The sequence below is a fragment of the Cupressus sempervirens genome, chromosome 6, assembly GCF_028749045.1.
Source record: "Cupressus sempervirens isolate cs-2001-9-10 chromosome 6, ASM2874904v1, whole genome shotgun sequence".
Classification (NCBI taxonomy): Eukaryota; Viridiplantae; Streptophyta; class Pinopsida; order Cupressales; family Cupressaceae; genus Cupressus; species Cupressus sempervirens.
The window spans coordinates 426,763,866-426,789,586 of record NC_143123.1 but is presented as its reverse complement, the minus strand read 5'-3'; the positions used below and the strand labels follow the sequence as shown (position 1 = coordinate 426,789,586).

General features: G+C 35.4%; 1 protein-coding gene across 3 annotated transcripts in view; it reads left to right on the top strand.

Annotated features, from left to right (window-relative positions):
* LOC149552870 (uncharacterized) overlaps window positions 1-25,721 on the top strand; it is a 211,737-nt gene that overhangs the window by 176,489 nt on the left and 9,527 nt on the right. For all 3 annotated transcript variants that reach the window (XM_089788401.1, XM_089788402.1, XM_089788400.1), the window contains exon 9: window positions 10,424-10,526. In XM_089788401.1, coding sequence (XP_089644527.1) covers window positions 10,424-10,526 — 103 coding nt within the window. The remainder of the gene's footprint in view (window positions 1-10,423; window positions 10,527-25,721) is intronic.

Genomic DNA, 25,721 nt, shown 5'->3' with positions numbered 1-25,721 from the left:
TACTCAAAGTACCTCTACATCATACTCCAGCTCCTAAGCTTATATAGACCCTAGCATTCAAAATATTACTCAACCAGGTTCGTTACCATAATCCTGTGGGGCTTAAAAGTGGCATGAGCTAGAGAGGGAAGACACACTATCCACTGTTGTTACTCAAACCATTCTTTGTTATGGTAGAAAATTGCCACATTATGAAGTTCCCCCCCAAAAAAGTTGATGCAGTATGCAAGTGCCCAGAGTATAACCACCATACCAAGTTTGAGATCACCCTTAAAAGGCTTATGGTTACACACTAGCCATCTATATAAATGAGCGGCTTTATACCAACACTTGAATTGGTGATTCTTCTACCATTCATGGAACTAAATTGTTTTTACAGAACTTTCGTGAACTGAGATTCACATTGAGGCCCTTTGGATCACTTGATATATAGCCCTACCCTTGTAGACCACTTTCATTGTTTGTTCTCATCTTTGGTTTAAACTCAATGTGAATGTTCACTAGGAAGGTTTTTACAAGTTAAATTTCATAACTTTTGAGAATAGCAATTTAATACATTGTGTTCATATTTTATGATCCAATTCGGATCATAAACACTAAGTTGTCGATTTGGAGTCTGGGGTGGATGTAGGTTTGAGATTTTGGTTCAAAATTTGTCCAAATATTTTTTTTGAGTTGAGTTCAGATTCATTTTGGGTTCGTTTGCACAACAATTTTTTTGTTTTATATATACGTAATTTTCTTTTAAAAATTTTTTATGTTTAAAATTTTTAAACAATTAGTAAAATATTGTTAAATGATTATTAGAATGTCTTAAACAATTAGATCCTTTCCCATAATAAATATATTTAAAAGCCTTCTTATCACTACTATGATATCAGTATTGGACATCACGTCAACCAAGTTCCGATATGTTTGATATCTTTCCTTTCGATAATGAACTGATAAATAACTATGAAATGTCTAGGATGTAATTGACATTTTCGGGCTACCAAGCACTAACAACTTTTGACATTAGCAAGGAATCTGTAATTTTCAGAAGAAAGGCTGCCTCAGATTTACAGACCCAGAAAATGAATTGCTTCCTACAGTCAACAGTTGTTACCCAACCTTGAAGTGAGAACGCAAGCAAAGGGAAACCAAAAACCAAAGGGAAGTTTGAATACATGCATATACAAATCATTGCCTTTGTAAAACTGTCGCTGCCACTACAAACATACCAAAGAGTTTGTCATTTTAGGTCTAGGGAGGCCAAATAGACTAAAAAATCCAAAAAGTACTTTATGAAAGTCAATGGAATTTGGGGTTTTCCCCCAAATTTGCTCTCATGTTGGAAAAGTTTTGTCCTGGCTCATCGGTAATTTTGAAAAGTTGGGGGAAATTCCTTACAAATGCAGCTAGGGTTTGAAATATCGAGTTTTTAGCAAATTTGTCGAACCAAAAACAAATTTGGATGGAATGTGATTCGAATTTCGACTTTGGCTTGTGCAAAATGAATATGGTAACTTAGCAAGAACATTATTTTCTTTACATTGATGGTCCATATTTTCCAAATTTGATATAAAATCATTATAACAATGGCGACTGCACAAAAATAAAATAAAAATATGGCGGCCTCAAATTCTCTAGTTGTTGATTTGGCCTTTAAGGCAATTATATTGCACACCAACATGTCTAATCAATTTTGCAGTGTCATGCAAACATCTTGAAACATTTTTAATTTTTTTTGATAGGTAAAAGGCCCCGAGGCCCAAGATTGTGTTCAGATTAAGATTAAGAAAACCATCTCAATTGGGAACCAAAGGTCAGAGATGGATAGGTATCCTTGGTGTAGCCCTTACATAAATATCTCAGAGAAATTTAACCACTTTTAGAGCCTGCTTTTTATTTCCAAATTTATAGCTTTACTCTTGGTAATTTCTTGCGAATATAACCTGAAAATTAAACTTGGCTACGATCAAGTTTTGTTAGAACAAAAAATGGAACTCATCTACCCTTAATTTTAAAATGAAATAGTATATAAGGAAAAGTTTAGAATACGGTCAGTTAATAACATTAAACTTTCATGATATCAACTAAATTGATCAATCATACAGCTTGCACATAGACATACAAAACCTATGAAAAGAAATTAACATGTTTATTTTGATTGTAAGAGTTCTAAACCAAGTTTTCTCTAAGAACATGCATCTAACATATACTTATCATATTAGCTTTTCTTATAAGAATCTCTTCTCCATTTGCTTCTTTGTTAGCGAGATTATTTGTTTCTCTATTACCTTCCCTACAGGTATGTTTTATGATTGTTTCTTCGAATTGATCAATGATATTTAGGGCATATTCAAGTTTTGAATTAAGGATCCAATTTGGAGTCTTCTTTTTTCTTAATGCATTTGGGATAATTTGTGAGTCTCCTTCGATAACTAACTTGTAAACACCCATCTCTCTACTTAGAGTCAAGCCTTTTATTAGGGTCTCTAATTTGGCTAAGTTATTAAACATTACTCCTAAAGGTTTGGCGTGTTTAATTTGGCATGATTTTTTATCTGAATGAATAATACATCCTAAGCCTACTGGACTTGGATCACCTCTAGAGGTCTTGTTGTCCTGTATTTGTCACTTTAAGATGCAGGTAAGAGTACGAAACTTTTTCAACTTAGTTTCGCATTTCTTTGAGTTTAATTCATTATTTAATTGGTTAGTATTGATCAACCAATTAGTACCAATTGATATAATGAATCCTTTTACTGAAGGCCTTCGTCCAATCTTTTTTGTTTTGTTTTTTATTGAGCCTTTGCTTGATTTTTGAAGCTTTCATCGTTCATTCTTTGCTTTTGAGTTTGTGTTTGTTAGTTTTTAGTCCTTTGATTTTTCTCATGTCATGCTTTTCGTTTTTCCCTTCAATTCGGTCTAACCTAAAGGTCAATCGGAGTTGTCAGTCAAGAGTTATGCTCATTTTAGTGCTTCAAAAGTGGAACTTTTTGGTGCAACCACACGAATTATAAAATATGATATATTTTTAATTTTACTTTCACTTTTTGATAAATATAACTTATATTCACTTTTTGTTATGTTTTTAAGTTACTTTCACTTTAATTTAACTTAAAGTGACTATAATGCACTTTATGTCATAATTTTAAGTTGAGTTACTTTTTAATTTTTCACTTAAAATAACTATATAATTATATAGTTTCAGTTTAAGTTTTGGTTTTAAAAATCAAATGTTTATTTAAATGTTACTTTAAAATGATGTTTATATGTCATATTTCAAAATATGATAAATAAATATTGTTTATGACCCATTTTGTAACATTTTTATATTTTAAAGTGAATTAAATGACTTAAAGTCTTCATAAGTGGACATTTTACATGTCACTACATATAAAGTTTACTTTAGCGAACCTTTTAGATGTTATTACATTAAAAGTCCATCATAAGTGGACCTTTTTGATGCTATTAAATCAAAAGTGAAGTTTTCATGCTTATACATCTAAAAGATGAGTTGCATTTTAAAATATGCTTCCTCCCTCAAAAGGTCCGTCTTTACCTATGAGCATGTTTTAAAATATGTAAGAGCACCCAAAAAGTGCGATTTTGGAGAGATGCATGTTTTAAAATATGTTAGTGACCCAAAAAGGTCCAATTTTGAAAAAAGACATGTTTTAGTATATGCATTGACCCTCCAAAAGTCTGTTTTTGAAGAACATGCTCTTGCCCTCCAAAAACCCGATTTTGATCATAACTTGAGTTTTTCTCAATGGATTTGCATGAGATTTGTTCCATTAGAGGCGTTTTTGGTTTGCAATGATTTCTCTTGCTTCTAAAATGGATTTATTAAGTTCAAAAACGTTTTTGAAAGCTTCATTCTAGGGCACGTTTTTGGAGAAATCAGCAAATAAATCCATTTTTAATACACGTTTTTGCTCCAATCCAAATCACTTTGGCATTTTAAGTGTTTGTCATTGCATTGTGATACACATTTTCAACTTTGGAAGTTAAAAACGAATTCATTTCATGCCTTTTGTGAATCACGTTTTTGCTTAAAATGCTTGAAAAGTTGGGGTTAAAATCTCCTTTATTGCTTTTTCAAGCCACTTTTTTGCATTTTGATCCATGTATATGCATTTGGGGAAATCGTTTTTGTATTCGCAAGTCAAAAATGACTCCAAAACATGCATTTTTTAGCCACGTTTTAGCAAAAACGGCTCAGATTTTTGTATAAGAAAGTCATGATTTTGTTCAAAAGACTCAACAAAATGCATTTCTAGCCCATACCTTTGATCAAGAGGGATTTTTTTTGAGTTTTAAATGCATGATATTGTCTTTGGAGACCACGTATTTGGCACTTTCATGTCAAATTCGACCCTTCATTGCCCATTAATTTTTGTTAAATGCAAGTACGGAAAAAGTCAATAAGTTGTTTGAAAATCTGGATTTGAGGAAGAATTGGTCTTCAAGTTTATAAAACTTTCTATTTTAGCTCTTTAACCTCCAAGTAAGTGGACATTTTCAAACTTGCTCATCAATTCATGCTTATCTTGCTATTTCCATGCATATTATGACTTGTTATTGCACACTTGTCTATATATATGCCATGAAAAATGCATTTTGCCTTTAAAAATGATGAAAATTCTCATTTTCACACTTTTGGAATTTCCCCAAACTCCAAATTCGAAATTGCATGTTGAAGTGCATTGCATCTTGGCATGTTTGAGTCTTTTGCCAAAGGCATGTGTTTGTTTTATGCTTGTTTTGGTGTTTTGTTTGTTTGCATTTCGGTTTTTTCTCCATTTTCGAAGAAATTGCAAGTTCTTTCCCAAAAACTTGAGCACGTTTCACTTCACTTCACTTTCCATTTCATGCGAAAGCATCATTGTGTTTCACTTCCATCTTCCATGTCACAACACTTCACATCTCATCCAACAAATGCGATTACATATTTTCCATCTAATTCACCATCCACACATGCATGTAATCCCATTTTCCATTTCCATCCCTCCATATGCATTCACGACTTCATGAGCAATTACATGTTTCCGCATCTTTCCATGCTTTCCACCTCATCTTCCATTCACACTTACACGTTAAAGATCGTTCACCATTTGCCTTTGCATTCCATCTCATTCTTCCCTCCCTTGTTACATGTTGCACTTATATGTAATCATTTTTTATGCAATAACGTCTTGAAGACCCTAAGTTACATTTGAAAATTAACAATCTCCATTTGCACGCATTCCCATGTGCCAAGTACTTTACTTCAAAAAAAAATAAAGTTAAAGGTGCTGATGGAAAGTTGTTCCGAATTTACATCCGGACACCATCGAGAAGGTTTTCAAAGTGTCAAAGAATCCAGAATGTGCCAATCTACAAAAGAGAATTCATGACAACTTGAATGAGAAAAGCTCAATTACATCAAGTTTTCAAATGACAATGGACAATTCATCAAAGAAAGTCGGAGGTTATCAAAAGACGTAGCACTATTATTATCAAGGTGAATGCAGTGACACAAAATACAGGAACTCCCAATCTTGTTATCATCCAGGATAGCATTGCCAAGGACAAGGCCTTTTAGAACAATCCCTAAGATCGTTTCCTTCTCTTCCATCTTCTTTCATCTTCTTTCATATTTGAAGTTGGAGAGGATGCATTACACGAAGATGTGTAATTACATGCAATGCGAGTTACATGTGTATGTAAAAGATGTAATGCAAGTTGCATGTGCAGTTGCATGTAACCCTATATTTTTTCTTTTAGTTAGACTAGGTCAAAGTTGGTTGAGTTGCTCCCACTTTTTCCTCCATCTTTTTCTTAACTCTTGTGCCTATATAAAAGAGTACCCCCTCATTTTAAAAATCATCTTTTGTTGTATGCAAGAAAGCTTTGCGACATTTGTGCAAGCATAACTTTGATTGTATAGTATGAATTTGGGAGAAAAGTAAATAAAAGAAGCAATTGGATTCGGAGCTTTGATTGGAAGCAATTGTGATAGAACAAATTAGAAGCTTTGAGTGTAATTTGTGCCTATTGTCTTGATTTATGTTATTATTGTGTGTTCAATAAAAGAGCATAGTGGTTTAAGAAGCAATTGGAGCCGAAACTTTGACTGGGAGCAGTTGTGGAAATATATAGCTAGAAGTTTTGTCTGTAGCTTACACTTCTTTGTTAATTTGCAAAATAGTTAAGTTTTTCTTACTTTTAGGAGTCTTTGTGCCCTAATTGTAAAGCTTTTCCATATAGGAGTACGACTGGACTTAGAGCCAAACTAGTACATTTTTAGCTAGCCTTTGAGTTAGTGAAGGTTTATTGGTATCATTGTTTCCATCTCTTGATAGAAGTGTAATTAGAGATTCACCCTGCCCATTACTCGCTTCATGAGTAAGTGGATTCTTTCTTGAAAGATAAGAAGAAAGGATATTGGTAACAACGATTTTATAAAAATCTCGACTTCTTGCTTACCTTGAGTTGATCCAAGGAATGGTGAGAAGGGAGAGCCTTCCCTTTAATGTAGGAGAGACTGTCTCACATGTTGTGGCTGGTCATCCTATTTTGCGATTGGATATTTACCCAAAACTCTCGGTTGCAAAATATCCACCCAATAGGTCTCATCAAAATTTAACTCTGACCATCCTACGGGAGGAAGTTTGCATTTACGTTCTTTCCTAGCGATGTTGTTGGATTTTGTCTATAGCATTAGAGGATTAATTAGTTTAAACCATTGTTAAGGGATTCGAACTCGCCTTTGACTCGAAAAGTCAAAATTGAGCTCATAGTTGGCGATCGAACTCAGCAAGGACTTGGAAAATCGAAAAACCCATGAAATTCAAAGATTTTTTAGGATTTAAAGATTTTTTCATGCATCTTTTAGTCAATTAACATCAAATACACTATAATTGAGATAAATAGAAGTTACTTAACACACAATTTTGCATAGATCACATAAGTATAAAAACAAATTTTTGAAAGAAAAAACTGAGTAACATAATATAAAGTTAATCATAGTGTCATTGTCAAATGTCTACGATATTCATGGATTATGAAAATCATGGAATCAAAAGTTCAAAACATATGTCAAAATAACAACTAGAGTATAGAAGACTAAGGCTCATAGTAGCCAATGACCTACAAATACGCCTAAGATAAGTCATGTAAGACTCTAGAGCCAACGTCTCTCCCTATGTTTGGGCTGAACCTCCTTAGGGGCATCCTCATCCTCATCCTCATTCTCATCCTCATCCTCACTCACATAATCTTCATCATTAGACTTGGATCCATCACTCCTAGCCTCAGGGTCCTCCACTCGGTCTCCTCGCATTGTAGCCTCCTTGACTTCAATGGCTAATGCTTGTGCCTACCAATCTACTTGATTAACCCACTTTGTCTTCATTAGTGAATACAAGATCAACAATCTCTATGTTTCACTCTGCATGTGGATCAACAATTGCTAATACAATCGGTGATGTGTTGGTGCCCTAGATCTGTGTATGGCAAAGGCGAAGGTTGTAGTGAACAAAGACAAGATCATTCAATTTTTGTACAATGGAAATGCAAGTTTGTAGAAGCCTCCTCCAAATGCTTCTTTTGGCTCCTCTCAATGCTTAAATGCAAGCTACAAAGTTGCACAGACAATTACCAATCGATATGGGAGAGCCAATCGGTTTGCTAATTTCTCTCTCAAAATCCCTATACTCTTCTCTAACTCTTTTCTCTCTATTACAATCACTAGCAAAGGATGGAATGACCTTTTTAGTTCCAATAGATGTTATACAAAGCACAAACAATTTACTTAACCCTTTTATTTTATTAATTTTTGCACTTTATGAGTTTTGCTGCCGATGAGAGTCCAGAGCTTGGGATTATGCGAGTCAAGAGAGTCTCTGGACTCATTGAGTCCATGGTCACTCTTCTAGAATTCTGCTGGGTCCAAGGCCTAAGGCAATCTGCCTTGTTTTGATGGACTCTAGCTTAGACTCGACAAGTCTTGCTCTTACTTGCAGAGTCCTGGAACTATGGTTTAAACCAGTTTTTACGCATATCAGCTTTCCAGTCTAAAAAGGATGCTTCATCCTTATATGAGTTGCTAAGATTATTGTTAGCCACCTTAATAATACAAGCCTCCAATTTATTAAAAAAAGGATGTTAGATCCATCTTTTCATTACTGAAAATTCTTCTATTCCTTTCTTTCCATAATTCCCATAGGAGTATGAAAGAGATATTTTCCATAAATTACTATAAACTTTAGAACAACCATGTTTCGACCAACTTTTTAAAAACTCTAATAAGTTTCAAGGAATGCGGTTTGCCAGTTTGATTTCTTACATAACCAATACCAGAAATTCTTAGCAAAGGGGCTATCATAAATCAAGTGTTTAGACGTTTCAGATTCATTTTCACAATGTGGGCATCTAGATGGTCCTTCAAAACCCATCTTTGTGAACCTATCAGCTATTAGAATTCTCTTTTGAAGAGCAACCCAAAGGAAGATACCTGCTTTCGAAAGACATGTTGATACCCAATATAGATTAAGGGATGCCAATCTTATCCCATTGTTAAGAATTAATTATCTTTTCATACCCTAGTTTGACTTTATAACTGTCTCTCGAGGCTCCCCAACTTGATTCATCTTTCCTTTCTTTATGATTGGCTTGCCTATTTTTTAAAAATTGATTAAAAATGTACTTTTCTTGTGATGATAGTGGAGTTTCATCTAAGATTTTCGTTGCCATCCTCCATACTGATTATCATTAATTTTAATTTTATAATCACTCACATTCTTACCCCACAGAGATGATAAAGTATTTTCTATGTTTATAGGCAGATTTATACTATCTGGAGATGGGAGCCCATCCCATGAATCTTCCCAAAACAAAGCATCCTTCCCTAAATCAATATCCCAAGTTATTAGCTATTAATGGGTGGCAGTTCAACATAAAGTTTCAAATTCTTGAACCTTTTGGAGGATTTTTAGTTCTAAACAAAGATAGGGGATTATTATTGTTTAAATATTTATGATATAAAATTTTGGCCCATTTACTATTATGTTCATTAAACATTCTCCAAATAAGTTTTGCTCCTAGCACCTCATTTTGCCACCTCAAATTTTTTATGCCTAGGCCTCCAAAATCTACTAGTCTACATATTTTTTCCCATTTTATCAAACCTTGTTTTTTCTTATCTTCAATTCCTTGCCAGAAGAAGTTTTAAAGTTTTGAATCTAATTTTATTTTTACATCTTTGGGTAGGGGAAGACATGAGATATGATATGTGGGGATGACCGATAATACTGCTTTCATCATAGTCATTCTACCGGTTTTAGTTAACCATTTCCCTTCCCAACTTCCCATTTTTTAATCCAATTTTTCTAAAATAGAATCTCAAGCTTAACTTTCTCTAATGCCTTTTTCAAGTTGAATACCAAAGTAGTTGCATGGAAAGTTCCTTTTCTGAATTCTATTATTCTGCAAATTTCTCTCCACCTCCTCTTTGTTATTAATAAAGAAAATCTCTGATTTGTTAGCATTTACTTTTTGACCAGATGTTTCCATATAATTATTTATTATTTGCTTAAAATTTTGAGCTTCTTCCAAAGTGCTTTCTTCCGGTAGAATTGTATCATCTCCAAATTGTTGATGTGCTATTTTAGGAACCTCCTCGGCTACTATGATTTCTCTAATTTTTCTTTTAGTTTGAACCTTTATTATAGCTCTACCAAAAGTTTCTGCCATAATAATGAAGAGAAAAGGCGATATAGGACCCCCTTGTCTATTACCTTTAGAATGCTAAAAAAACCTTTGGGGGTGCCATTTATGAGAAGGAAAATTTTTGGTGTCGAAATGAGGTTATATATTAAGTTGTCCCATTGTTAAGAGAATCCAAAAGCTTCAACTGTTTTACATAAGAATCTCCAATCCACTTTATCATAGGCTTTTTGGATATATAGCTTTATTAGCATACAAGATTCCTTATTAATTTGAACAGAATGAATTAATTCTTGGATTATGATATTACCGTCAAGAATTGAGCTATTAGGAACAAAACTTGTTTGTTCCTTTGAAATGAGCTTTCGTAGTACTTTTTAAGTTTGTTGGCTAGTGCTTTTGAAAGTATTTTGTATATTGTATTACATAAGGCTATGGGTCTAGAATCTCCTGGATCCATATGTCTAGTTTTCTTTGGAATTAAAGTTAGGAATGTATTATTAATTTCAGTTAGAAGGGATCCATAATTCCTAGTCGCCTCAATTCAAACGTCTTGAAACATTGCTTTAGATTTAGGGACCCTATTTAATTTTGCTCATCCTTTTTCAAAATAATATTAATATTTGAAAAAAATATCTTTTTATTCAAATTTGTACAAATTTTTTTTTTGACTTTATTATTTTTTAATATTTCAAGTTCTTCATTTCTGTCTTATGTATGCATGCAGGACTATAATAAATTTAGACATCAAGCTGGATTTTATGCCACCATCACTTATTAATTTTATATCAAGACAACTTATTGGGCATGGTTATAAGCTTTATCAAAAGGTCTTTTTCCTATTCTCCCTTGGTTCCTAGAATGCAATTAGATTTTTTTCTCAATGAAATGAATTTTTTTTGTCTTCTCTTTTGGTAATAATGGATTTATGAGAGTTAAAATAAGTATGACAGGCATGTGTTTAACTAATTTATGTATGAGAATTTATATCTTTGTCTTTGGTAGAGATTTATCATGATGGCAAAATGTAGTATTTGTAAGTAGGGAAAATAATAAGGCTTATTGTGTCTATGTGCATAGATGAGGGGTACTTTATGGTTACACTATAGTAGCTTTTGCTAATAAATTATGGCTATAAATCTTAATAAAATAAATTGGTATACATATAGATATATGCATGTGCACCCCACTTTTTGCTACGCTCACTAGGTAACTCCAGAGAAATCAATCTAATGTGTTACTATGGTTACTAAACATTTTTTTCTTAAAAGTTTATGCGACATCAAGATAACAATATAAAAACAATATAGGCAAGAGCCTACAACACAATGGTAAATTATGAGCCTCTTAATTGAGAGGTCTTGGGTTCGAATCTACTCGAGCTTAATAAATAATAATAATAATTAATCACAACACAATAATTAATATTGGCTTTTGCCTCTTACTAATAAAAAAATAAATATAAAGGCAATATAATAAGTATGCATCACATAGACATAAAGCAAAAATATAGATTCTATTTCTCCAAGGTTCCATAACGTAGAATCACATGTGTAAGTTTTTTTAATTAGATTTTAAATATAAATGCAATGTCCCAGATATACCATATACATATCCCATAAATGAATCCAAAAAGTATAAATGATACCCCAAGGTATATCCAACAATATAACATCCACAACACATGTCATAGAGTATGTAGTGATAATCCAAATACAACGTGATACAATACATCGTCCCATAGGAACCTCAAGATACAACATACATAAATACATAGATACATCAATTGAGGATAAGAGCAAGTCTCCCAAAGATATGACTAGTACAATTGCAACAATGGAATATGTAGCACTCGTGCAAGTCCGTGGGGATCTCAATGGTAATAGAATTACTACCACTCGACCACGTGGTATCTAAATGACCCACTCCCATTGTGTTGAGGAAGTAACGTCAAGTCCCACTTGGATAATAACACAAATCGCAACAAAGGATCTAGGCAAGGGAATCTTAATAGATCTCTATCACATAGGTACTACATGTACAACAAAGCAATATACAACTAATCTCAAAGGCAACCAACACACGTAGGAAACCTAATATGCATATGGGGAAGTTTCATCACACGAGCCAACTCTAAGGTTACTTTGGTAGTCTCTTTGGAGCCCTCCCCCTAGTGACTCTATGCGGTATCAATAACCTCTCGTGTAGACAAATAAACTATCCATGCAAGACTTAAATCTAGCATCTTCTTCCACTCCCATTGTAGCTTGTACTAGTGCTCAAGGCATGGGCGAGGAACACTTAAATCTTATTAATTCATTTTAACCCCATATAGTGTTTATGTTATCACTTATTAACTTACAATAAGTTACCCCAACATCCTCTTTAGAGCTCTAACCTTCTTGCAAGCCACCTCCCCCTATCCACATAGATAACCTACCGTAAGCTCATAATCTCATAAAATCACAATAATCACATTTGGTTCCATAACAGAGAACTGGAACTCATCACTGCTCCTTGAATCGAAGCATCATGAAAGAATCCTCAAATAATCACATAATATGAGCTTCACATTAAGGTTGGGTTCTATGATAAAAAACACATAATACATCATGGCATACATTAACAATGACAATAAGCCATGCTCCCGACCTCTAGTGCATGGTCTTAAATGGCCAACTAAATTTCCCCAATAACCATCATAAAATAAAACACCAGATGATTCCACAAACAATCAATTATAAAAAATAAGTGTTTAGCCAAATAGGTTACTCCAGTTGTTTTCCAAAGTTCAGTTTGGCCATAATAGTGTGCATATAAAAATAAAGCATCTTTTATTTAAATTATCATCACAAAATTAAATCTCGACTCCAAATTCATTAATCTAATGAAAAATCAATTATTAAAGAAAACATCCAATGATAAAATTGATTTAATTAACAAAAGTTAATAACAAATACAAATTATAAATTATTAACATTAGGAAATTTTAATTACTAAATATTAATATTTATAATTAATAATTATTAATTGATTTTTTTTTGATGAATAGTCCTTTTCTATTAATTATAATATTAAAGTTACATATTCACAAAAAGGGTTAGGGGATACAAAGATCACCCCATGAGAGGTCACACAGCCCAAGGCCAGAAAGCTATAAACTACTCATAAAAAAAAAAAGATAAACTGCCCTTAGGCGACCAGAGTAGTGCCAACCGAGTGAGGAGGATTATGGTGATCATTAGAACCCCATACATCAACAGGGTGTGTGGGTAGCTTAGGGCAAGCCCACCCGTTATTAGGGGCAACATCCTTATCTTTATCTTTCTCTCCCTCTACCCTGGGAGGTGGGATTACCAGATCCAAGCGGGGGAACAACCACTTTGGATGCCCACTGGAGGACCGCCAACCAAAAACAACAGGAGAAACTGGGGACTAGCTAGAACCCTGCCACGAAGAGGCCGAGTGATGACACTAGCCATCAAGACCACTGCTAGGAGAGCGGTGGGGAGTCTAGGAATGTGGCGTCTGGGAACGACGAGCAAAGGAACTGCAACCCCGCTGGCAGGTAGATTGTGGTTCGCAAAAACAGAATCCGGTGGAACTCAAACAACTGTACAAGGCACATTGCCCAAATGGTTAAGCAACTGTTGAAGGTGGGTCACCTCTAGCGCAACCTTGTAAGTTTGTACTTGAATCTGCATCATGACATTGTTACATATACAAGCCTTACTGTACATGGAAACATTAATATCAAGAAAGCTATGAGTGTTCCTATCTTTCCAAAGTGTGAATAAGATCTCCATCCTGAAAGCATGCCATATCTGAGAATACTTGTAAGGGAATTCTGGGAGAATCTCCCAATAGAATCATAGGCCAAGAAAAAGGCTCGGGCCTAAAAGGTTTGAAGAACTCATGAATCTAGAGCCAATACTACTGAGCTCTTTAACAAAAAAGGAAAATGTGAAGGAACGTTTTAGGGTGACCACAAAAAGGGCACCTAGGATCTAGGACCCCCAAATGCTTTAGCTGAGGGCCTAGGGGAAAATCCTAGAAAAGAACACACCAGGCAATGTGTGCAATCTTTAGCTCAGTGATGGCATTCCCGATAGCGTTGAATCTAAGTCTCCAGTTTTTTTGAGAAGACTGTAAATGCCAACGTTGATTGAGCACGTCAACCATAGGCAAAGTGAGGAACCGACCAGAGATAACCCATCTTGGGTTTGTAGCTGGTCATAGGAGTGGCAAGGTACCACTTCCAATCCTTACATCATGGTTTCACCAACTGAACCCCTAGTTTATGAAGCATATGAGGAGGTATCATAGAAACTAGAAGATTAAAAGTCTGTCGATCTAGATAGCTAAGCCAAAGGTGGACTTGTATGTCCTCCCATGCGTAGAGACTCACGGTGGCTCTGGAGAAGAAGTCTTTAGGATTTTGGATGCCATGTTTGAAAAAACATTGAGCACTGACACCTTGAACCTTAGCCAACTGGATTCCTTCAATGGTAAACAAGGCGGATCACCAAATGTTTTGTTGGTTCACAGAAAGGCCATCCTTGAAATGATCTTCAGTCCAATGAAGCCATGGGTGGAGAGCTTCCCAGGCTTTCACAATACTTTTCACAACAAAAGTGCCCTTCATTTGCACAGGTTCAGGAGTAACGAGAAGGTTTTGAAAACCAATCTTTCCAAGCCGGTTTGTTGACTGGAAATCCTGAGGAAAATCTTCCAAGCTTCATTGCCAGTCAGAGCACAGATGACCCATTTAGCACATAAAGCTATACCCTACTTTTGGGCGAACAGGAGGCCAAGGCCTCCAGACTCTTTGGGAAGACAAGAATACTTCTAGGCAACTTTGTGAAGCCATGATGTTCGACATTTGTCATCCAAAGAAGGTCCCTCAAGACACGCTCCAACTTTAGATGGGAAGCTTTAGAGGGGGCCCAACAAGAAGAGTGTTACACATGAGTGGTTGCTAAAACTTTAGAACAAATCTAGAATTTACTAGTTAGAGAAAGAGGCTAAGTAATCCAGTATTCAAGCTTCTTCTCAATTTTGGGGAGCACAACATTCCAAAGCTTGATAGGGGAAGCCAAGAAAGAAAACAAAATGCCCAAAAAGTGGAATAACTCACCATGGTGAATCCATTTCCATTCCTACTGAGCAAGCCAAGGAGCCAGAAGAAAAGATTGCTTGTATTAGAGCATTTTGTGTCATTGAATAGTCAAGCCTAAAGCTAGGCAGATTATGTCCAGACATTGCAAGGCATTGGCAATATTTTCCTTATCCTCAATGACTGTGAGGAAGGAGTTATGAGCAAAGTGCCCATTGACTAGTCGGGTAGGAGATTCAAGTAAAGAGATGCTATGGACCAGACCAGAGAATATATCCTTGGTGAGAAAATACCCAAGGCCTTCAACAAAAAGCACATAGAGCACCGAGGCTAGAGGACAATTGTGGCGGATGAATCAGAACATCCCAAATGTTGCAGATTGTTTGCCATTAATGGTGATGCAAGAATAAGCATCTCCAAATAGCATTTGAATCGATTGAAGGAAAATATGACCAAGCCCAAGGGCTTTCAGCATCACAAGAATGAAAGGCCATTCATTGTGATCATAAGCTTTGGCAAAATCATTTTTGAAAAAGATGGCTCATTATTTAGACTAACGAGCCCACTCCATTCCTTCCCAACGAGCAATGATATTGTCCATAATATACCTAGATTTGATGAAGCTGGTCTGTTCAAGGCACACAATCAATGACAAAAGATGGCGAATTTTAAGGGATAGCGCCTTGGCAATGATTTTAAAGGATACATTCACAAGAGTGATAGGTCTCCAGTTGCAGATATCTTTAGGGTCTCTGACCTTAGGTATGAATTTAATGTTTCCTTCATTGATAATATTGCCTGGAGGTTTAGAATTAAAAGCTTCAAGATATTTTTCATGCAGATCACGACCAATGGATTCCCAAAAGTTTTTGTAAAACTCACACAAAACCCCATCACACCCAAGAGCCTTGTCATCTACCATGGAAAGGATGACTTCTTTAAGGTCACTAATGGTGAGGATTTGCTCACAAAAAGCATGTTTCTCAGACACAAGCCAGTTAGGAGTGACAGAGATGCAGGTTTGCAAGGCTTGATCTCTGGCATTGAGATGGCCCTGTGTAGTGAAAACTTTCCCATATTGGTGAACAACTGCGTGGAGAATGTTAGGAAGCTCACAGAGAGTTTGTTGACCTTCGTTGATCTATGCGGTAAACATTTGGGATTAATTGATTGATGCACAGGGACAATAGATGGAAATAGCAGAACTTCTTCCTTTATTCACATATGCCAAAATATTACATTATGCTTGATGATATCTAATGCTTTACAATGACCCAAGAGGGTGTATAAATACTTTTCGAAGAACCTTCCCGAAGGGGTCTGTTGGCCACATACAACATGTCGCTACATAACAAGAACCTTCCCGAAGGGGTCCGTCGGTTGATACACAATTTCTACCGACGACAAGGATGTGAAAGGCTATTTCTTGTTTGATTCTTTTAAACATTAGGTTCACTTTCATTGTTATGTCATTTTGATGAGCCCTTTACTCAAATAGATTCTTTGTCACCTACCTTCTCCTGAGGATGTTTAGCTTCTCGAGGATGAGGATGATGTTTCTTCAATTGATTGTCCTAATATAGCAATGAGGTATCTCAACCTCCTCCACTAGAACTCACTCAACCTTGTTGGGCTCACTTGTTGGTAATCCCACAGCTACTCATTGTACTCATTCCTAGATTCCAGGAGACAATGTATTGAGTCATGTAATTTCTATTGATCCTCTGAAGTTCTTAGATTCTTTAGGTGTTCCAATGTGGGACAATGCTATGGATAAGGAGTATTTGTCTTTGACAAAGAATCATACTTGGGATCTTGTTTCTCTTCCTTAGGGAAGAAAGTTGGTTTGGTGCAAGTGGGTGTATCACACCAAGTTTGTAGTTGATGATTCTATTGACAAGTACAAGGATTGTCTCGTTGCTAAGGTGTTTTGTCAAGTTGAGGGTGTTGAATATTCTAGACCTTTTCTCCTATTTTCTACACTCGGGGTTGGTTATTGTATAAGATGGGTTGTGAAGAGCTTTTTATTGCATGGTGATATATAGGAGCATACCTATATAAAACAGCCACCAAGTTTTGTCCAGGATGCTTCACTCATTTGTAGGCTTCGATGTTCCTTGTATAGTCTCAAACAAACCCCTAGGACTTGGTATGAGAACATTGAATCTTTTTCTTGTTAGTTCTAGATTCACTAGATATCACTTTAATCTGACTGTTTATATTAATTTCAGAGGCATGGAAGGAATATCCTCATTCTTGTGCTCTATGTGGATGAATTGATTCTCACGAGGAGTTCTTCCATATTTTGGGATAATTAGAGAGCTTTGATGGAGCATTTTAATATGACTGACCTTGGTTCTTTGCATTACTTACTTGGTCTTTAGGTTCATTAGCCTTCTGTAGGTATTTCTATCTTGTAGAAAAGTATGCTCTTAATTGTCTTCAAAGATTTGGGATGGTTGATTGCAAGTTTCTCTTACTCCTTTGCAGTCAGCTGTTGTTTTGTCTACCAATTGCACCACTCCATCAGTGGATTCTACTTTGTTTTGGTAGTTTGTTTGCAACCATTATACTTGACACATAGTCATCTTGATATTTACTTTGCAGTTGGCCTTGTCTCCCCTTTATTTCTTATGCTCTATATGGATGATTTCATTTTCATAGGGAGTTATTCCATAATCTGTAATAATCAGAGAGCTTTCATGGAGCATTTTGATATGATTGACCTTGGTCCTTTGCATTACTTCCTTGGTCTTCGGGTTCATTAATCTTTTTCAGGTATTTCTATCTTGCAGCAAAGATATGCTGTTGATTTGCTTCAGAGATTTGGGATGGTTGATTACGAGTTGCCCTCACTCCTTTTCAGTAAGGCATTGTGTTATCTACAAGTTGCACCACCCTGTCAGTTGATTCTACTTTTTATTGGTAGTTGGTTTGTGACCTTTTATACTTGATACTTAGTCATCTTGATATTTCTTTGCAGTTGGTCTTGTCTCCCGTTTCTCTCAAAATCCTCATGAGAGTTAGTGGAAGGCAGCCAGACATATCTTACAATACATTCAAGGCAGCACACAATTTGACATTTATTACACATCAGAAGCTTCTCTAGTTGTGGGCTTCATTGACCCCAACTACGTTAGTGATAAAGATGATCAAATCTCTACTTATGGTCCCACTGCATGCTCTTGCAAGAAGAAAAATGCTATTTCATTATCAGTGTCTGAGGCTAAGCATCAAAGTGCAATCTTGGCTAGCTAGGAAGTTCTTTGGCTTCGGCAATTGATGGTTGAGTTTGGCTTTCCTTTTGATCATCTGACTACTCTTTGGTGTGACAATCAGAGTTATATTTGCATTTATCACAACCTAGTGAAGCATAGCATACCAAGAAAATTGAGATTCATGTCCACCTCATTCAACAACTCATTCAAGATGGTGTTCTTAGTTTGGAGTATTTGCCTACGGAGCAGCAAGTTGCTGACATCTTCACAAAAAATTTGGCATCTCCCCACTATATTTTGTTGTGTTCAATGTTTGTCCTTGGAGGTGTTGACGAGTCCTCCACTTTTTCTTTCAATCGTTTATTGGTTTCACTTTTTTCAAGAGGAGTTTTCCCCAACTAGGTTTTTCTCCTTTTCTTTGTTTGTGACAGCTTGCATTGCATTTATGCACAATTACCTAACCTGGTCTTGTTGTTAGCATCCATCTTGCATTTTTTGACTAATATTTCATCTCCCTAAGTTGCACTTAAGGGGAGTGTTGATGTGAATGTGGTTTTTTCCTATTCACATGGCTTAAGTTTACTTAGCCCTAGGTGGCATTCTAGATTTTCTTATAATGCAGCCATATCTCATTATTAGATTTTAGTCACTTAGCATTTAATATTACGTTAGTGCATTTAATATTTGTTGTAGGTTGGTAGTTCATACCTCATCACACCTTTGTTGTTTATATGAGGTGTTTGTACATTGTTTTATATCTCAATTTCATTATTTGGTCATTGGTGAAATAGCATCTTTGTATTGTGGAGGTTGTTTGGTTTGCAGATTGCTATTTTTGGGTGACACCTACACAAAATAGGCTTGGCATGACTTACTCTTTGATGTCTTAAGAAGTTGAACAATGAAGATACAAATTTATGCTTGACTAAGTTCGAACAAGCTTAAATCTGCTATGATTCCTTCTCTAAATTATCTCACCTCACCCTACAGGCAGTAAAACTATTGATAGGAATGGACGCAAATCCAGAGAAACGTGGGGGTGCCACTATCTGTTTACACCCAGCTGTGTGCTTTACAACTAGTGAATTTAAAAACAATGCAAGTGCAAGTAGCGACCATTAAACCAATGAAGGATAAAAGCAGAATCATTAAAATGTTACGAAACGCTAGTTTTATACTCTGGTTGTCACCTGAAATTGATGCCATCCCCTTAAACCCATCACAGTCTTAACAACGAAAATACCAAGAGGAGGAGGGGGTGAATCAGTATCTTAAAGCTTTAAAAAAAAAGGTAACCCAAGTAACAACAGAGATCTCACACAGCAAAACAAGGACATCAATGTTATCTTGTGGAAAACCACACAGGGTAATAAACTATGGTATCACTAATCTCCAAAAGGGCACAATCCAGTACAATGAAGAGCTGCAACTCTTTTACACACCAATGCACAACACAGGCTCCAACCTTGACTTCCAGAGGCTACAACGTCAAGAGGTACACACCCAGTATATTAGACACAAGAACAAGAATCAATCACCAGTTTTAGCTCTTGTTTTACCTAGAGATGGCAAAACTCACAACACAATCACTGTATACAGACTTTCGATTGTTTGACTCAAACCAGCTGCACCATGTATACAACAGTAAGTACTCTTTATTCTGCTCATATATCTATTTGCAAATGACTATTTCTTTCACTCTTTCAACAAATTCTGTATTTTGCATTCACGACAGAGACTTGGTAAAGACTGTAGCTGCCTTTTTCAAAACCAACATGCATGCTTGCGAATGCTGTTGTAGTAGCAGACAGAAAGGTCCTATGAGTCAATACTATTGTGTGTGTGTGTATATATCAAAGTAACGACAATTGGAATCAGATCAGAATCGGCAAGGCCGAATCGAAACGCAAATTGGCCATGAATCAGAATCGAATCGGCAAATTTAAAAAACCCTTGAAATTTAGAGATTATAACAATTTAAAACTTATTTCACATACCCTTTATTGAATATAACTTAAACACACTATAACATCATCAAATAAAAGTTAACATACATAAACATGGAACATAAATGATAAATCCATCACATACGTAACTATGTTAGACGTAAAATGCAAATTGTAGGTTGTAGTTGAAGTAAATAGAAATCATAGGATCATAATGATTCAAGTCATAGAATGTATGTAAGATGAAGATCAATAAGACATCAAATCATAGTTCAAAATTTCGTTCTCTGCCACTTATCTACGAGGCAAAAAATTTTTTTCTTGGCAAATATTGGAGATAGATCGGTAACTTCTCGGGAAAATATTGGGAATTTAAAAAATGACTTAAATTTAATTTAAAATGCATTTTTTTGCCAAATTCAATAAGGAGATGCATCTAATGAGTCAATAAATAGGTAAACAAACCCAATAAGCTGATCTAGATATTATATAAATGTAATACATAACAAAATCTCATCCTCATGTGTAATGTCGATGACTGACAGCCATACTTAAAGACTTTGAAGTATGAAGCAAACTAAAAATAGAAAATTGTCATTGTAAAAAGATAAACAAATACAAATGTCAAGTACAATATAAAATTAGTCTACATCTTCCTCTTCCCCTTCCTAGTAGCTCTAGTAAAAACTATGGGAGTGGGAAGTGGTCCAGCCCTAGCAGTCCACTGTGGCTGTGGTTGTAGTTGTGTCTGAATAACCATCCTAGATGTAGCTGGTTTTGGCACTAGCAATGACTCCTCATCTTCTATATCCTCACTCTCAATGTCCCAAGTGTCCTTACTCTCATTGCCCTCCTTCTGAATGTCATCCAATCTCGATGCAAAATCACCCTCTTTTGAATCGATATTTTCTTCAAAAATCTCTTTGAATCCACTTCAAATCCAATTGCAATAAATCTACAAGGCTTCCAATGACTATTTCTCTCCACCAAATGCTTCTCCTCTCCTCCAAAGGCTGCAAATTTTTAAATGGGTCACTAAATGGTATCTCATTGGGCTGCTGGTGAGGATTTTTCAACTTCTCAAGAGAGGTATGCCACTTCTTGGTGATATATCACCAACTTCTTGAAAATATATCACCAACTTCTCGGCTGAGTTTTTGGCACGAAAACTTGTATTTTCTTGGCACTCCAAACTTCTTGCGAGAAGTTGATTTATCGGCCACTTATCGATGCTATTTTGAACTATCGATGCTATTTTGAACAATGCATCAAATCATAAATGTATGTAAGAATCTAAGATGAAGATCCATGAAACGTATGTCTATCAATATCTGTAAACAAAATGAAAAAACAAGGTTCTAGTTCAAGCCTCACCATCATCCTCATCATCATCTTTATCATCATCCTCAAGCTCGGCTGTAGCCTTAGTCTCAACCTCTGAGTATCCAGTCTACCTTCTAGAAAGTCGTGTAAGGTAGGTCCTAGAGGACTACTAAGCCATAGCCCCTGCATGCAAGATGGCCTCACGACAACATCACTACGGCCTGTGTTTGTGCGTGCACATGTGTCTACTAGTGCCTGAATGTACTTTAGCTGCCTCGTCTGCCATGGCCACAGCCTTAGCCTCTCTATCCACTTGGTCAACCCACTCATGGTCTTCCTCAGTGAAGATTGGATCCACAACCTCAGCCACTTTGATTTTGGATCAATCTCCTCCAAATTTATTGGAGAGGAGTCAGCGCACAAAATCTGTTTGATCTTAAGATGAAGGTTTTAATGAACAAAGACAAGTTCATTCAACCTCTGCACAGTCAACCTATTTATTCTCTTCGAGTGGATGTGCTCGAACATGGACCAACTGCGCTCACATCCAGAAGCGCTGCTTGGCTGACTCAGAATACATTTTTTGAAGTTTTGGGGTTGTGGTCCAAATATTTGCCACCATCTATTTGAAATAAGGGAAAACAAAAACAATTAGTCTCATTTACTTTAAAATTACATAATCAAAAATTAAAATGTGCAACTTATAAGCCATAAACTTAAAATTCATGAATATATTATTTTTACTTGGCTGTATTGTTGTCCGAGTATCTATGGCCATCTTGCAAGAGAAAATTGGCCTTTCTTTATTATTGAATTTGTCTAGCTCAATGGTTGCAGTTGTGCTATCCTTATCACTACTCAACCTCTGGATCATTGTATATAGGTCGATGAGAACCCCCTCAGCCGCCTTGAAGTTAGGACAGAAATGAAATGCTGGATTCAGATAGTAAGTTGCTACATGGATGGGTCGGTGGAGCTGATTCTGCCATCTCCTATCAATGATCTCCCAAATAGGGGCATACTTCTCTTGCACTCATGTATATTGGGCTCTAATGGTCTCCTTGGCTCTATCCATGCCCTCATATATGTAGCCCATAGAGGGTTCTCCCCATCAACAATTCGTAGGAGAGATACAAGGGGCTTAGTAACCTGCATATAATGTAAAAAAAATAATTTGAGTCAAAACTTAAATATAAAATAATAAAACTAAGTCATTAAACAATTAAATAATAAATACTAAATACTAAATAGTAAAATACTAAATGTTAAATTGTAAGTATTTTACCTTAAGGATTTCTTTAGTAGGTTTCCAAAAACCATCATCATCAAAGATGCAATTCACCACATCTACCTCTGCAGTGGTCATAGCATAGGAAGATGTAATCCACTCCTGCCCAACAAACATACTCCTTAAATCGTCCCTTGATGTCAACAAGGACTCTGGTGTGATGAAATTCGAGGCAAACCTCGTGATGCTTGGACGAGCTAACTCCCTGCCACCTGTGTTGTAATGCCCCACTAGGGATCCCAAAAGAAATTAACCTAAAGTTTCTCTAAGTTTGCCAAACAATTCTTTTTTTTTTGAAAGATAATAACGTAACAACAACAGATATAATATAGCGGAAGCATTAACATTCACATAAACACATACCATAAAACAGATTACAGTGCTTAAGGGTCCCATGACATTGAATCACATTTAAGTTTTAATTAATACTAAATCCAATATATAACACATCCATATTAAAGAATAACTACAAGTACAAATCCATCTAAATAATATACAATTATATAAGATGCCAATTGGCAATAAATAGAATGCACAATCATCCACTGTACAGGTCATAGGGTATGAAAGGTTGAAAGAATATACATCATAAAATAATATACATCTCTTACGATCAATGAATTAAAATGCAATACAATAGGTATAATCATCCATCATAGAAATACAAGATCGGATAGAAAGGAGCATCTACAAAAACACATCAAGCAATGACATCCAACGATCGGATCTCAATGGTATAAGAAAATGCTCTACCACCCGACCTCGTAGAGCCTAAATGGCCCACTCCCACTGCGCTAAGGAGATAGTCTCAAGTCCCAAACAGGACAACAAACTCAAAAGTCAAAACTAACATCTAGGTTTAAGGAATCACCTAAAAGAAAACTATCTCAAAGGGTACCAAGACACAAGTATCAACTAATCCCAGAGGCAACACATACACGTAGGATATCTACTATGCAAGTGGGCAAGTGTCATCGCATGAGCCAACTCTAAGGTTACCTAGGCAGTCACTACAGACTCCGAATGCCCTAGTGTCTCTATGCGGCATCAGTATCCTTTCGTACAGACAAGGCATACTAACAAGTCAGCTCTAAGGTTACCCTGGTAGTCTTTTAATACTCTAGACCCTCTAGTGATTTTCTGTGATACCAATATCTTATTAATTCATTTTAAACCCATTTAATGAAATGTTATTACTTATTAAAATAACCTACAATGGGTTACCCACCAACCTCTTTAGGGCCTCAGCTTCCATTGCAAGCCACTTCCCAACATGACATATAGATAACCTACCCTAAGCTTAGCAAAAACAAAAAATCTCAAATGACTATAAACCACACATCAGTTCTTAAACAGGCAACTCAAAAGTACTGAAATATTACTTATCATAATCATAGATTCCACCAATACGATCATCCTAATAGGACTGATCCAAAATCAAGTACACATAAACCAAATCCATGTCATAATATGACATCACCAAAAACAAATCATTTAATCACCTCAGTCCTATACAAGCAATTGGGAAACAATCAAGAATAACTGATTGAAGACTCAAGGTTATATCAGGAAAGACACATCGTAGCACACACATGACACATTACCATGGTTGGGTGTAAAAGATCGTATACAAAACATCATCATGACATCACAGAACAAACCCCCAAACCTTTGGTAAACATCCTGACTGGTCAAAGCTAAGTCAACCTCAAAACCCCAACACTAGTAAATCACACGTCATGTAAAGTACATACAAAAGTGAATTTTATAATTCATTAGGTTTGAAAACGTAAACATTCAATTTTCACTATAGGTTTTCAAGTTTCCATTTTTCGTTTTCAAAACACAAGATTCAATAAACAAACAGGGTTACAGTTTTCCATTTTAAAGTATTACAGTTGATAGTGTTTTTGATCTCAATCAGGGTTTCAATTTCCATTTTTCTAGCTGCCAGATTCACTAAGGTTTCCGAGTTCACTAGAATCCCGGATGATTCAACAATTCATGTAAAGTTGTTTAAACATTGTTTCATAGTTCAATTTGTTATCAAAACATAAGATTTAATAACAACCAGGGTTTCAGTTTTCTTTTCCAAGTATTATTGTTTATAGAGTTTTCAATCTCAATCAGGGTTCACGTTTTTGTTTTTTCAAAGTATTATAATTACTAAGGTTTTCAAATAATAAAATTTGCCTAGTATTACAAATCATTTTCATATATCTAAACCATATAAACACATCCAAGTTTATAAAAGAAAACATTAATTCTCCTAATTAATTTCTTTGATTTTCAATTTACTTTAGAATTATATTTAAATAATAAAGTAATAAATCAAATTTTCAAATAATTAAATGAAAATTTTTAACAATACTTATTAAAATTATTAATAATAATATTATCAATTATTACCATAATAATTTTAAATTTATTAAACTTCGGAAAAACTTTCCAGAAAGGAAACCTGCTAAAAATGGAAACTTTCTCGAAATAGAAACTTGCTACAAATGAAAACTTTCCCAAAATGGAAACTTGCTAAAAAATGGAAACTTTCCCAAAATAAAAACCTGCTAAATTTTTTTTTTCCCGAAATGGAAACCTGCTAAAAATGGAAACTTTCCCGAAATCGAAACCCACTAAAAATGGAAACTTGCTAAAAATGGAAACTTTCTCAAAATGGAAACTTGCTAAAACCGGAAACTTTCCTGAAATGGAAACCTGCTAAAACTTGGAACTTTTCTGAAATGGAAACCTGCAAAAATCGAAAACTTTCCCGAAATGGAAACTTGCTAAAATCAAAAACTTTCCCGAAATGGAAACCTGCTAAAACCAAGAGCTTTTCTGAAATGGAAACTTGCGAAAAACAGAAACTTTCCCGAAATGGAAACCTTCAAAAAATGGAAACTTTCCTGAAATGGAAACTTTCGGAAAATAGAAACTTGCTAAAAACTTTACAAAACACAGATTTCTAATTCTTAATTCATATACAAATTTTTCTCAATCGAAGAACGATAGTTCGCTTACAAGGGTTTTAATCTAAATCATAGACAATACAATAACGGAAAATCAATTCTTCTCAACAAGGGTTTCGATCTTCATTTGTTTATAGACAATTTAGAAATGAAAATCAATAGAAT